Genomic DNA, 14,965 nt, shown 5'->3' on the forward strand with positions numbered 1-14,965 from the left:
GGCATTCCCAAAACTCCCTACGTTACCCTAAGATCACCCCAAAAATCGAACCCTTGAGTGTTTAAAAAGGAGTGCGTTCATTCCAGCAGGTTTCAATGGCACAGAGAAAACAGGAATCAATCATGGAATGGTTTGGGTTGGAAGGGACCTTAAAGCTCATCCAGTTCCATGGGCAGGGACCCCTTCCACTGGAGCAGGGTGCTCCAAGCCCCTGTGTCCAACCTGGCCTTGAGCACTGCCAGGGATGGGGCAGCCACAGCTTCTCGGGGCACCCTGTGCCGGTGCCTCAGCACCCTCACGCTCAGCATCGCTCCCGAACGTTCACCGCCCTCGGCCCCACAGGCGCGCCGGCCGCCGCACCCACACCGAGCACAGCCGGGCCGGCGCCGCGCCCTGCGGCCTCCCGGGACTTGTAGTCGGCGGCGCCCCGCGGGCGGGGAGCGGCGCAGGCCCAGGACTACGTATCCCAGCGTGCCCCGCGGCTGTCACCGGGGCTGCGGGAGGCCTGGGCGGGGCGCGCGGGCGGCCCCGGGGGAGCGGGGTCGAGCGGCACCGCTGCAACAGCCGCGGGGGCGCCGGGCGGCCGCGGCCCGGCTCCTCGGCCGCTTCCCCGGGGGTAAGCAGGGGCGCCCTGGGCGAGAGCGGGGCCGGAGCGGGGCCGGGCAGCGTCATCGTCGGGCCGGGCCGCCCCAGCGCGCGGGGTCTCCTCAGCGGGCGCGGGGCCGCCTCAGGGCCCGCTCGGCAGCGGGGGGTCTGCCGGCCCCTTTGCGGGGTCTCTGGGCGTCGCGGTTTCGCCGGGCCCGGGGTGTTCGGTACCGCCGGGGGCCGTGGGGGGGAAGGAGAAGGGCGGCCGCGGCGCTGGGGAAGCGCCTCCGCCCGGGGGAGGCTGCGGCCGGGCCGGGGCAGCCGCGACGGTGGGGTCCGGTGCCGGGCTGGTGTCTCGCCCGGCGGAGGGCTTGAGGAGGGCAGGAGCCCCGGTGGCCGTGAGCTGCAGCCGCGGTGCTCACCTGGGCCGCTTCTTGTGTTTTCTCCTTTCTCCCTAGGCCACTGTAGCGGGTCTGTGCTGAGGATGAATGAGGGGAGGAAGCCAACAGAGCCCTTGGCTAAGGACGGCGGCTTTGTGAAGGGCTGTCCGAAATTCGTTCTCTCCCGTATCTGTCAGGTCAGTGCCTGGTTTTCATCCTTTTCCTCCCTTGGGCTAAGCTGTGAATAGGTCTGCTGGAAGTGACCGGTTTTCTTGCTGCCGTGGTTGAGGCTGTAATAGGGTGCGTCTGCTTGGTCCTGCTCCAGTTTTGTTCTGTTCTTCTGGATGGCGAGTGCTGGGTGCCCAGGAGCTGTAAACACAGATGCTGTCTTCCTGTTCTGGAACAGGTACTGCAGGTCAGTCCTTGCGTGCTGAGGTGAGAGCTGAAACGTTGGCAGTGATTCCTGCCGGGCATTTTGTATCCCCGGAGCGTGTGCTCAGGTGCAGTGGGAACTGAAGCACATGCGGCTTTCTCTGTCCTGTGTTTCTGTGCGAGAGCAGTCTTCGTGACCTGAGAATCAGTGAAACAAGGGGCAAACTTAAACCTAGAGAAGGTGGTAGAGCCGCGCTGGAAGCAGTCCGCGTGCTTGTTCTGATTTCCCTGCAGACACTCAACTCCAGAACTTACTTTCTCAATGTAACAAATCCTAATTTCTGACGCAGTTAGGAACAAGTGAGCTCTGGCTCACCTTCATGGAGGTCACTTGGGCTTGGCTTTGCTACTCAACCCTCTTTTTTTGGCTAAGAGCCTCATTACATCCTCTGCACTTCTCTGTTGCTATAGGAAGAGTTTATTTGGCTCAAATGGGATACGGTTCGTATTTATCATCTGTTTACTATGTCCTTGGTTTCTTAAACCTGCTTCCTATGAAGAACAATGCAGTTGTGCATCCTTCTAGGTCTTTCCTCCATATTTGATTACCTGTTGAATTTTTCATCTGTGGTTTCAGGATAAAGACAAGTGAATTCTCCAGGCATGCAGTTACCGTGAATTACCCACATTGTTACGATTGGAATGATGTCGTGTGTCATGTTGATAATAGAAATCAGAAAAAGAAAGCTTCAATAGCCTTGGCAGAGCTGGAGAAGCTCTTGCCTAGAGCAGAAAGCAAAGCTGAAAATGAGTTATAGGTGTCTAGGTTTGTGTCTGGAGAAACTAACTTCCATTTGATGGATGATGGTTCCCTTCAAGAAGTTCCTCCATAACTCAGCCAGCTAACAGGGCAGTAGATTGTGTGTCAGGTAACTCATGCTGTACTCCCAGCTCTACCACTGATGTATCTTTAGTACCTTATGCCTGTTTTCCATATTAGTCTTGCCTGTTCCTGTGGTGGAAGGACATGATTTCATTTAGTGCCTGCAACGTGTTAGCAAACAGTTACCTAGTTGTTGTTTAACAGTGTCACCATGTGCATAGCCTCTTACCACTAAAACTTCAACAAATATCTTGGAAGTTGCAAGAACTGTGGAAATACTGCAAGTGTGGAGGTGGAAACTGTCTCCTTCCATTTTTACTTGGAAAGGGGTATATTCATGGCTACTTCGATCAACAAGTGTGTGGCTACATGACCACCATGGGCTATTCAGAGCTCATCTCTTGCTTTGTCTTTGTATAGCACTAGTATTGGCTGCTCACGCAAATGCTTGGTTTCATGTGGTTTCTCTGAAGGCTCTCTCCAACTTGGTAATTAAGCTCTCCTAGGCCATGTTGCCGCTGCCTGCCTGTTCCCATCAAATCTGTTCTCCTTGCTCATCATCTCTGGTGTAGAACTGCTCCTGGGCTCTGGTAGAATTCAGGGTCATGCTGAATGTGACCATAGTGTTGCAACAGTGCTGATTATGCCCTTTCATTTTGGGTTGCTGTTTTCCGGGGATCCAGGAATAGAATGCAAAGTCCTGGGAGGAGACTATTTGAATCTTAATTGTTTTTCAAGGATTCTGATTCATGGCTTATCAAGGGCACTTGTGGAGGGGCCAGGGTATTGTAATACAGCATGCTTGGAGGGAGACAAAGGCAAGGATGCATGCTGGATCATGGGTTGATACCTTCTATTTGCTATCCAGAGCTGAAAGATAACATCTGTACTTCCAAAATGTACAGACTTGTAGGTGAATTGGTGTGCATGCTGACCCTCAAACCTTCATTGAGTACCAGGGAGGAAAACAACAGCAGAGCTCAATTCATTCTGCTCCTATATAGCTGATGTCTCTGTAGCCAAAGGCATGTCAGGTTAGATTAGACTTAAACCTTTTGATCTGCTTTCAGAGCACAGAAAGGGCAAGTTCCATGCTGGAAACTGACAGGAGTGTGGTGTATACCATTCTGGAAGCCTGAAGGGCAATCTGAAAGTTGGTAGGATGACCCATCAAGGAGATTCAGCAGGGTTTATGCTCTAGCTTGCTTTATACCAGAGTTTGAAGTAGCTACTTTTCATTTTGAAAAGTTGAAGGAAGTTGCGTTCCTAACTCAGCTGATTTATAATCCTGTTGTGTGAGTTCCTACGAACAGCCTATCACACAACCACTGTACTGTGTTTTCTCCAGCCACATGTCTACCAGCAGGACGTTAGTGTTAATTGCTCTTCATTTTTTTTCACTCCTGCAGTGATGTTAGTCTTCTGATTTGGAATGACTTGTAGGGAAACTTACTGCCTTTCTGGACAGACGAGGCAATTGTGTAACTAGATTGGAGGATTTTAAACTTTTAAGTGATTTATCCCAGATTTTCGTGGTTAAACAGGATTTGAAAGCTGGTGTGAGGGATGTGGACCTGAGCTTCACTTAGGGGTTCAATACCACCAGCTCTGGTCTGGCCTCAGAGGTACATTAGAGCGTTGTCTAAGAGCACAATTTAACAGTGTTAGCGAGTTTTTGTTTGCTTTCCTTATGCCACAGGGATATTCCATGAAGGGTATGGGAAAGTTAAAATACCTTTTTTTCCATGTAAAGTGAAAAAGACCTTAATTCAGTCCTAACAGATAGTTGTTTGGGGTTTTTTTTTAAACCATCACCTGGTGGTTTTGTGTGTTTTGGGGCAGGGGGTGTGTGTGTTCACTGTAATGCATTGTAAATTTAACTCTGAAATCTCTGTTGAGGAAAAAGTGAATTCTCATCAGTCCCAGCTGCTGAGCTTTTCAAGGCTTGAGGCAGCAATCTGCAAGCTGTCAGGTCCAATTAAAGCAAATGGCTGGAGCTGTTTTTCTCCCTCCTGGAGAGAGCACAGTTCATCAAGAGCCAGAAGGAAATATCATCGGGATCATGAGCAATTATCTTGTGGGATGTAATGAGAAAGATCCACCACATGCCCAGTGTGAACTTTCACTTATAATTACTCTTAATTCTCCAGTGGGCACATGAGTGCTGATCTCACCAATTTAAAGCCTGCAGCTTTTGTATTCAGTAGAAGGTGGTAGAAGGAATTTGTTGTTTTGTAGGGCTTGACTGATGTTGACTTGTAAATCTGAATTTTCAGCATCCCTGACCTGGCAGAAATTATCCCACCTTTCTGTGTGTTGTTAACTCTGGTGGGCAGCTAAGCACCGCACAGCTGCTTGCTCACTTCCACCCCATGGCATAGGAAGGAGAACGGGAAGGGTCAAGTTCAGCACTGTTCAGCAATAGCTAAAACTTGAGTGTGTTATCAACAGTCAACACTGCTTTGGTCACAGATCCAACCCAGAGCACTGTACAAGCTACTATGAAGAAAATTAACACTGTCCCAGTCAAACCCAGCACACTGCAGGATAACAGAACGTCTGTTGTTGGAAGCCTGTGACAGCTGTTTCTTTTTGGCTTACTGGTGGTGTTTCCCAAAGGTTGTGTTTGCATTTATGTGGTTTAAAGCAAATATTGACCTACTCTGCAATCCAGTTTATTTTATGGGTTTAGTCCATTAGTTAGCATGGAGCTGATTCATTAAAAATACTGTGCTACGTCTTTGCTCCTGGTAGATCATGTGCCTGATACTGTCGCTTTCTATTTAACTTATTTTGTTACTCTTTGCTGACAAAAAATCCCTTTTTGGTCTATAGAACTTGGTGACAAAACCAGTTTGGATTGAGCCTATGCAGATGAGTGCTTGGTTTTTGGAACAGGTTTGCTCTCCTGTGTGGTTCATCACAGATGGGTTGAAGTTTGAGTAAAGTGAGAATTGAAAGTTCAAGGCCAGCTCAGCTCTGGTTAGATAGCTTTAGAAGACTACAAGCTTTTTGTATGCCTTCGTACCCAGCTGGAGGAAGTTTTGTGATTAGTGTTTTCCATGAGGCTGCAGCCATATTGAAGATGTGATCAAAATAAAGGAGAGGTGTCTTCTAGCTGAGATTTCAGTTGTGCTCCTGGATCTAGAGGAAGGTAGTACTTTCTGTGTGCTTAACCTCAGAAGTAGAGAGGACTTCACAGTGTTCAGGTATAACCACAAAGAATACTCATCCCCAGTGTTGTACTTAAGACATTTAAATCTTGTAACAAGGGAGATAGAAGATAAACCTGCAGAGTTTTTTAAATATCATCTCAACCTTTGGAAGCATTATGGGATGCTGACCTTCTTGGTCTGTGGAGCTATTTTTTAACTAGTGCATCCTCCTTGCAGTCCAGATGATTCCTTGTACATCGTGAACCCAAAAATGTAAGGTGTGTAACTTCTCTATAACTTCTTCCATCTTTAGGGTCTATTCTGAGATTGTCTGCCATTTTTTAGGGAACCAGAATGCTGTGGTCAAGCTTCTCAGAAGGGTTTGCACAGATCTAATGGTATTGAATATTAATACATTTGCTGGCACTTCTTAGGCCTTCATCCTTTAACAAGGTGAAAGAATAAATACTAAACCAGTATGATAGCCTCTGAGAGTCTGCAACTTGAAAGGGAAGGCAGCCTTCCCCTCTCACCGTAACAACTCAGTGCTAGAATAGAATCTGTGTGAGCTGAATGTAAAACTCAGTTCAGGCAAAACAGATCAATGGGCTGGCATTTGTAAAGGACAAGTGTTGATTGTAGAGGTAAAATGCACTCAATGGCACCTAGTGCCTGGCTAGCTATTTTTAGCACTTGCTCACTCTCTGTCCCAGTATTTCAGGATGTGTGCCTGCTCTTAACACAGCAAAGCTGAGATGACAAGATATTAATCCCTGAGCAAAGGCATATTAATCACCTGCTTTATTCTGTTTATATAATACAGTTAAATATACTCTGAGAGCAGGTGAGGTTTGGGGCATGGAAATGATTTAACCTCATGCAGGCTTTTTCTTGATTGATTGGTTTTAACAGTGGCAGCTGCCCCATTTCTATTTTTCTTGCTGCTGAGAGTGATTTGTCAGCAGAATGGCTTCATTTATCTGCTATCAATATTTAAGCCCCAGAAACATCATCTGCTCTTTCCTCCTCTGTGCCAATGGTGCCATCTCGTAAAATTTAGACTAAGCAGAAATCCTGACAGCACAAGAAAAAGTGAAGCAAAGGATCATTGAGACCTTGTGGCTTTGCAGTGGAATGTTAAACTACTCAGTCAGTGATGCAAATCCTTTGGTGGGCTGAGAGGAACAGGGATTTCATGGATTTAGTCTAATTTCTAGTGATTTTGTCACAGAGTAGCTGAGATAGTGTCAGTCCTGTGCCTTTGAGGATCTGCTGGTGCTGGGAATGAGGAGTTTGTATCTTCTGTGCTGTAATTCAGCACTGTGGCTTTGCAGTGGGGCTGGGCTCTTAAGCCTTTTTTGGTTTAGCCATGAAAGATTGAGCTTGGGAACTGCCTTCTCCAAAATGGAGAGTGAGGCCTTACCAGGCTTTCAGTCCCAGTGGCTGATCTGACTTGTGCTGCTCTTTTTATGAGCAAGGACTGTGGAATGAGATCTGGAGAACAATGAACAACTAGACGGGCCTGACTGCGTGTTTTTCCACATCAGGAAGCAGGGCTTATACTAGTGCTGTGTTATGAGGGACTATGAAAGCTCAGTGTTTGTGACTTAATAATTTACTGAAACAACTACTCTGAGAGCAAAAAACTTCTTTATCATGTGTTAATTTTTTCTCGTTTAGTAGGGTTTTATGTATAGGTGATAGAAGGCACTATTACCAGGGAGCTCCTTAAGAGGCCTGCTAAGAAGGCAAGGGTTTTGAGTGGTGAGGGAGCTAGTTTAAAGAGACTGACTGTGCTGAGGACTAGATAAACTTGGTTCAGAAGAAATGGGAGCAAATTAGAATATGAAGTCCATTGCAGGACTTTTGGGCTGTGTAGCAAGGCAAAGGAGAGAGATATGCAAGTGGCAGAGCTTGGCATTGAACTGATGTGAACTGGAGTTGGTAAAATGCCATGGCATAGGCAAAAGTCTCCAGATGGGGCCTCTACCGGGAGCTGGAGCTTGAGTACATCAAGTTCAGGTGTGATGGCAGCCAGGGCTTCCTCTGGGATTGCAGTTCCAGAAGGCAGCAATAAAAGCTGATGATAACTTCTGGCCTCACGTGGGAGCCAGGAGAGTACAAAAGCTATGAAGTGGTCTCTGTGTGGTGGTAAGTCAAAAAGGACTATTTACTGTGTGCTTTGCTGGTTATTTGGTGTGTTTTCACTTAATAATGACTATATTTGTGGGAATTGAGTGTCTCCTTGTGAGAAATGACATTGCCTCCTGTTAGTGAGAGTACTTGTGTGTCTGCTGCTGTGCTGTCCTCGGAGCTTACTCTTTGCTGAGAAGAAAGAAAGGTGAAGGGTAAGTCTGGGTATGTACCAGGGCTGCATCCAGAGGGTTGAACTGTATCAGTTTCAGGGGTTTGTAGCCTCTGTGAGCTCTGTATTCCTTAGAAACCACCTAAGAGTAAAAGGATGAAAGAAAGAAGTAATCCCTGGCAGTGTTCAAGGCCAGGTTGCATGGGGCTTGGAGCAACCTGCTCTAGTGGAAGATTGGCAACCCCATGGCAGGGGGTTGGAACTGGGTGAACTTTAAGGTCCCTTCCAACCTAAACCATTCTGTGATTCTGTAAGTAGACAATGTGAGCTCTTTGGTAGTTGCTGGATGTTGCAAATCTCATTTTCAGAGACAGAAAAAGAGCATTGCTTTAAAAAAAAAAAAATCACCTGCATCTTTCTCTGTTTACTGAACTGTTCAAATACTGTGATAACTGAATGACATGCACTGATTTTGTCACTGCTTGCACCACTGGTTGGTTCTGTTTACTGTGTATCCAGTACAGCAGCAACCTTTGCCTCTTGCCCGACAGATGCCAGGTTGTCTCTAGAGCACCTTTTACCAGCAGCAGTTCGAATGTTGGCAGAAAATGGCAGTAATTATTGCAATTAACGTGTGAACTGAAGGCACTGAAGTATTTTGCCTTTGTTCCAGTTAAATATTACTGGGATTTCCTAAGAATGGACTCCTAGGTTACACTTGGGCTGTTCTTTCCTTTGTCACAGTCGATGGGGTCAAAATGTTAGGTCAGGATTCAGAAATATGCTTGTGTCATAATGGTTTATTTGTTCCTAGTTACTTTAGAATCCCATGGGAAACTGACATTTTCTCTGTGAATCATTTCTGGCAGCTATACCTATCCTTCTCCAGAATAATTGTGACCCAGAAAACATCGAGGGAGGAGTGTTTGCTTCAATGAGTGAAACATTTCCACTTAGGAAGTAAATAGTGCTGATCTCTGGCAAGGTTCAGCCTGCATGAGCATTGTAATTCATCTTGTAAGGATTTTGAAGGGTTCTTTGCTCTTGTTACGCATCAAGATATTAGATGGAAATGCAAGCATATTAGATGGAAATGCAAGCTGCATTTGGTGCCTTCTTGTGTGGAAATGCAAGCATATTAGATGGAAATGCAAGCTGCATTTGGTGCCTTCTTGTGTGGAAAATATACCTTTTTATTGTTGGATGTTTGCGTTTGCTTTCTCTGCAGTGGCTTTGTCTTGACTGGTTGATAACAGCCTTTTAAAAAAGCAGTTCTGCCTCTTAGTTAAAGCAATAAATTGCCTATTTTATTAATCTCTGATCTGAAGGAAGAGGGGGTTGTACAACTCATTAGGCTCTGCAGTGCCTTCTAAGAAGAATATTCTTTCTTTTGGCTTTCATAAAGACAGTAAACACTGGTGCACCTTAAACTTGCCAATTTCACATCCACCTCCACAAAGGAAGCCTAAATTAAAGTGTTGCCTGAGGCATTTTTAGTGATGAGAATGAAGCTGACATGAAATTCACAAGGGCATTTGGGTTTGATGTTGCTCTCATATGGCTGGTGTTTGGATGTCGCAGTGATGAGTAGCAGGAAAAGTCTGAAGCTAGAGAGATGCTAAAGCTGGACAGAAATCGGGCTCTTTCTGCAAGCTGGAAACTTGATTTTGCATCCAATCACTCCTCCATACATTTAAAAGAGAATGTTTGTTTGGCTGGAGAAAGATCTTATTTTTAGGCCTCTGTGGGTTCGGTTGCCTTATTGGTAGGTGATGGTGCTAAAAACACATCACATGGCACAGAGCTGCTGCTATTGCTGGGTCTGAGTACACATCCTATTAGCTTCTCACCTAAACCAGGTTGGTCAGCCTGGTTTGAACCTGCTCTGGGGCAGGGCAGTTGGGGAAGTTTGCTGTACCTTGGGAATCTGCACTGTTTGAGCCTTGGTATTCTGTTGATTCTTTTTCTTTCAAATGTGCAGAAAATTCTTCACGTTATGGGTGCCCAAAAATAAAGGGGTGCTGCAGCAGATTTTTCCAGAAGTTAAACCAGCATCTTGGTCCTACATATGGAAAGCCACACTCTGTCTTGTTCTGGTAAAAGAGGTAAACCAGGCTTTGAAACTCTGATTTAATTCAAAGTTGTGGACATGCTGCATCCATGTGGTATTCACTTCATTTATCACTTGTCATGGCAACAGCTGTAAAGGCTATTCCAAGCTTTTAATGATCCCAGCACAAAATCTGCAATGCTTATTGCAGGTAAGCGATTCCACTTCCCTGTTCCTGCCACTGATAAATAGCAGCAAAAATTGACATTTCTCTGACACTGGCACTTTAAAACTGCTGTTACTTTTGGAGAACAAACATTTTTTTCATAAGCATCTTTAAAACTTCTTGTATCCCCAAATCAAACCTAGAACTAACTTTCTGGGCAAATGAAATTCAACACTGCAGTATCATGTGGTGCGATGCATATAAAGAGGCTTCCTGAAAAGTAGACTGGTATTGACTTTTCATTGCTAAAATCATGCTGCTGGTGTTTTTCTTGTCATTTCTTTCAACTCTGTTTACTGTGCTTTGGTTTCTGTTGCCATTGTGTCTCTAGTAGCTGTTGCACACAGTCACAGAACTGGTTTGGGTTGGAAGGGACCTTAAAGCTTGTCTGGTTCCAACTCTGTGCCACAGGCAGGGACACCTTTCACTAGAGCAGCTTGCTCCAAGTCCTCTCCAGCCTGGCGCTGACCACTGCCAGGGATGGGGCAGCCACAGCTTCTCTGGGCACATGTTCCTGAATTTGAAACCAAGGGCTGGTACTGGAGTTCTGTAAAGATTTCTTGCCCAGTTCTCTTTTTTTCATGCCCAGTGCTCTGGAATAAGTCTCGTGGCTATTACACAGATGTTTCTGTGCCTTGGAAGTCTGGCTAGCTTGTAAGGACTAGCCTGTAAGGACCCCTGTTTTGATAAAGTACAGATTTGTCTGCTCAGCAGGCAAGGCCTCTTCTGTAGGCAGGTCATTGTGGGGAAAATATGATGTGTTGAGTGGCATCGCTTAGTTGTATGTTACCTTATTAGGTGTGCTGACCATGCTGCTGGTGATGCTGACTGTGTTGCTGATGATACTGCCTGTCTCCAGGACCCTCTACGTGGAAGAACTGTAGGGCTCTCTGTGCAGATCGATGGACGTGGACCCTTATGCCAGCATGCAGGTTGGGATGCGGGTAGTTCGTGGAGTGGACTGGAAGTGGGGCAACCAAGACAACGGAGAAGGGAATGTTGGAACTGTGGTTGAGATTGGTCGGACAGGCAGCCCAACCACTCCAGACAAGACTGTGGTTGTGCAGTGGGACCAAGGCAACAGAACCAACTATCGGACTGGATTCCAAGGGGCTTACGACCTTCTTCTGTATGATAACGCTCAAATAGGTAAGTATAGCACAGACACGAAGCTTGAAACTAGTGCTGTAAACCCGTCTCGTCTAGCATATGCCTGCCTCACATGCTAGCTGGAATGTTAAGCCTTTGACAGCTGGCTTTGGGTTGATGCTGAGCAGCAGTGTACATTCAGCCAATTCATGCAATGAAATTCCTGTTTGCCTCTATGCAAAGGCTTTTCTTTCCTCTTTCTTTTATATCTGTGAGCCTAATGGTTTTGCTGACTGTCATTCTGTTGAATTCTGGCATGGCTTTTAGGATCAGAGTCCATTAAGCTGGGAAATGGATAATTCATATTACACATCACTTGATATTAAGTTGCTGCATCATCTTTAGTGCTCAGTGCTTGATTTTATTTCTTTGAAACATGCTGATGGTAGTTCTTAAGAGCCTGGTCAGCCTGTTTTCTCTGGATCTTCTATTCCTTTGCTTTTGTTCTCCTAGGTGTTCGTCACCCTAACATCATCTGTGACTGTTGCAAGAAGCATGGGATACGGGGAATGCGGTGGAAATGCAAAATGTGTTTTGACTATGACTTGTGCACACAGTGTTACATGAACAACAAGCATGATCTGTCCCACTCCTTTGAGCGCTATGAGACAGCTCACTCACAACCGTAAGTGACACTGCAGGGGAAGTCCAGTTAATCCTGTTGGGATCTTTAGGTCACTGTTCTGTCATACTGGTCTCCAAAATGGGGGGTGTATGCCCCAGGGGTTGGTGATGTGCCAAGACATGGATGTCTATTCTCCTGTCCTGAGGAAGAACTGAAAAGCAGTCTCAAACAGCAGTTTAATTTCCATCTACTAAGGTAGACATGAAGATGAATCTTGTAATCCTCTTGCCTTTAGGAAAAGTAATAGGAAATCAGCTCTTGTCACTGTCTCTTGTATTTTACTTCCCTCCTACCCCTCCCCTTGAGAACATCACTGCATTGCATCCATCTGCAGAATGAAAAGTGTAATTACTCTGCTAAAGACAGTGGTGCTGGATTTGCAGCTGGTTTTCCTCCCATATGCTCACACTGAAGTTGATTACAACAGTTTTGCCAGTGTGGTTGTGCGAGAATTCTTGGTGCTAGCAAAGGGATAGATGTTGCTGTCCAGAGAATTCCCCCTCTGAGCATTGAGCCTTATGTTTATCCACTAGATTAAGATGTTTCTTGAGCTTGTGTTAATATGACAAGTATGCCAGATCCCATTGTGAAATGAGCTTTGTGATTTCATATATAGATATAAAAATAATACATATATGTATAAGAATGCTCTGATCTTAAAAATAAGTGAAACAAGGGGCCATGGAAGGAGCTCACCTTTGAACAATGCTACAGAGAGGATTTCTTTGGAATAATGGAGGTCTGAGCTGTAAAGATACATTGCCTTAGGCAATGCAGCATCTTTTCTTGAGAACAAAAATTGCATACTTATGACTCACTAGGACTATTACTTAAATCACCCATCTCAATTTTCTTGCTTAATAAAACAGAAGAGAAAACCTTTGGCAGTTCCCCAAGGACCAAAAAAAAGCTGCGTGTCTAAAAAAACATGGTAACTGCTGCGTGGATTTGGGTTTGCTTGAGATTTTGTAGCTACCTGCTGTTGTTTGAGTGGCTGTGACACAGGATGAGTCTCCAGGTTCTCTCCTTTCTCTGGCATGGAATGGGTATCTTTCACTTCACAATGAGCCTCAAGTGCAGCAGTGTGTTGCTTTCAAGACTGCTCGATAATCCCAGGATTTAAGTGGCCTTAAGCCCAGACAGCCACTGCAGAGGGCTCCCAGTTTCCTAAAGAGGCTTTGAAGAAATCTTTACCTGAAGGCTATTTCAGGTCTTCGGTGACCTGAGTTTGAACCTGAGTTTGGAAGTACTGCATTTTTATATTGTGCCATTTGAAGGTATCTTTTCCTGACATCTGCCAATTGCTGATGTGTTTTATTGGTCTTGTTTGGTTTGAAATTAATGGCTGTTTTGGGAGAGGCTCCCATCCTTAGTTTAAAAGGGTGGACTGCTCAATTTCACTGAAGACCTTTCTTGGCAGTTGTGTATCCATTTGCTAAATATACACTTAATAATTGGAAGGTAAATCAATGTCTGTAAGCAGAGTGCAAAGCAAAACTTAGCAGGGTTAGGGCAGGAATAGTCAGGCACACTCAATCAAGTCTGAGATAATCTTTCTGTCATCCAAAATCTTAATAGTATTATATTAAAATGCAAAAGCAGCAGTGGCATTTTGCATGCTTCCCCTTCTCGGGGATGATGCTAAGCTGAATTTCAATAGGGGATGTGGTGCATTTTACCAGGCTTTTTTCTAGACTTCCCTCACCAATAAATCGCAACCTCAACACTTGAAAAGGTCCTGTTCTGTTTCTGGAGAGCAATGGAGTTTGAGGAGCCAGCAAAGCACACAGGGAAATGTTCTGTGTAGTCAAGCATAAGAAACACAAGTATTTTCTCAGTACGTGTTGTGTTTTATACTGGACTCAAAACAGAGTTTGCAGTTATTTTCAACCATAATTCTTAAACCAGCTCTGTCTAGCCTAGTTACCAGTAGGATTTCTAAATCAGATACAAGAACAAATGCATGATACCATGTAGGTATGCATGTGCAATGTAGATCCATCCAAGGCAGCTTTACTAATGCAGTGTGCCATCTGTGACAGCTTCTACTATAAGCCTGAACTAATACAGCAGTTGAGTGACAACTGCTGGTGTTTTACTACTAGGCAATAGAGGATGCAGGTGTATGTACTGTAGTAGCCTCTTCAACGTGTGTTATTTATGCAGTGTCGTTTAAGCTGCTGGACTAGGAAATGCTGGTGAGTAACATTCTGAACCAAATCTGTCTTGTGTGATGATGTGCTTGTTTCCTAACTTTTTGGGAAACAAAAGCACAGTAAGTATTAATGAATTTATCAGTATGAGTGTATGAGCTTATTAATGAATGAGTATAATTGTACTTCTTAAAAAAGCCACCATGATTTACTGGATAAGTTCCCTGACGTGTCTCCTTAAAATCCACATAGACTGGAGAACACTAGTGCATATCCGCACATTAGGCTTCCCTTGGGATATTCTGTTTGGTTTGTGGAATTAGAGATTAAATTTCATTGATGTATTTTATCTTTTCTGGATCAAAACTTCAAGCAAGAGAAATCGTCTGTGAGAGCGTAGTTGAGAGAACCTTCAGTCTGCAGTAGGGTGTTGAGTCTTCAGTGCACACACACACACATGCTTTCGTACACGTTTAGTAGCCTTGGTCTGAAATCTTGCCCATTGTGGCTTTCCAAAACTGAGTCTGAAACAGGCTAGCTTCGGAGGTTATCAAAAAAGACAGCAAGCATTTAGCCCAGCTCAGGCCTTGCAGTGTAAGCTATAAACATGCAGCTGGTTTTATGAAGAACTGTGCCTGGGCAAGGAAGGATAGGATTGACAATGGAAATTCTTGGTAAAGCCAGTTCCTGAAATAGGTTCCTGCGATCCTGATCCCTCGCTTACCAGCATCCTTGTCTTAGTCTGGTTCACACTTGAGCAGTCAGCATCCGCCTGCCATCTGTCAGAATTTCCTTCCTTTATCCTTTGCTGGAAGTGCTTCAGTAAAAGCTTTGCTAGGGAGGATTAGAGAATCTAGAATCTCTTGCAGTGTTGAGGTTGGTTATGCCCATAATTTCTGCAGGATATTGTGTTGGCTTGAGGTGTAGCGTGTGTAGATCTTTATATATTCCAGGAGTTTGTACCCACCATGAGCTGAGATTCTAGTTACAGCAGTGCCTTTCTGAAGAGGTTGATACAGTATATACAGGCTGTTACCTTGCAGGGTGACCATCCCTTCGACTTTCTAGTCCTGTTTGTTGTG

At 45.1% G+C, this 14,965-nt stretch overlaps 1 protein-coding gene across 4 annotated transcripts in view; it reads left to right on the forward strand.

Annotated features, from left to right (window-relative positions):
- The first annotated feature begins 511 nt into the window (after window positions 1-511).
- The window catches only part of MIB2 (MIB E3 ubiquitin protein ligase 2), a 36,600-nt gene continuing 22,146 nt past the window's right edge, over window positions 512-14,965 (forward strand). For 2 of the 4 annotated variants that reach the window (XM_065696434.1, XM_065696437.1), the window contains exons 1-4: window positions 512-616; window positions 1,044-1,162; window positions 10,755-11,105; window positions 11,559-11,730. In XM_065696434.1, coding sequence (XP_065552506.1) covers window positions 10,859-11,105; window positions 11,559-11,730 — 419 coding nt within the window. In that variant the 5' untranslated portion in view covers window positions 512-616; window positions 1,044-1,162; window positions 10,755-10,858. Of the gene's footprint in view, window positions 617-1,043; window positions 1,163-7,506; window positions 7,527-10,754; window positions 11,106-11,558; window positions 11,731-14,965 lie in introns of those variants that run through there. The other 2 variants (XM_065696435.1, XM_065696436.1) reach the window with 2 other exon arrangements.

Source organism: Lathamus discolor, chromosome 16 (assembly GCF_037157495.1).
Source record: "Lathamus discolor isolate bLatDis1 chromosome 16, bLatDis1.hap1, whole genome shotgun sequence".
Lineage (NCBI taxonomy): Eukaryota > Metazoa > Chordata > Aves > Psittaciformes > Psittacidae > Lathamus > Lathamus discolor.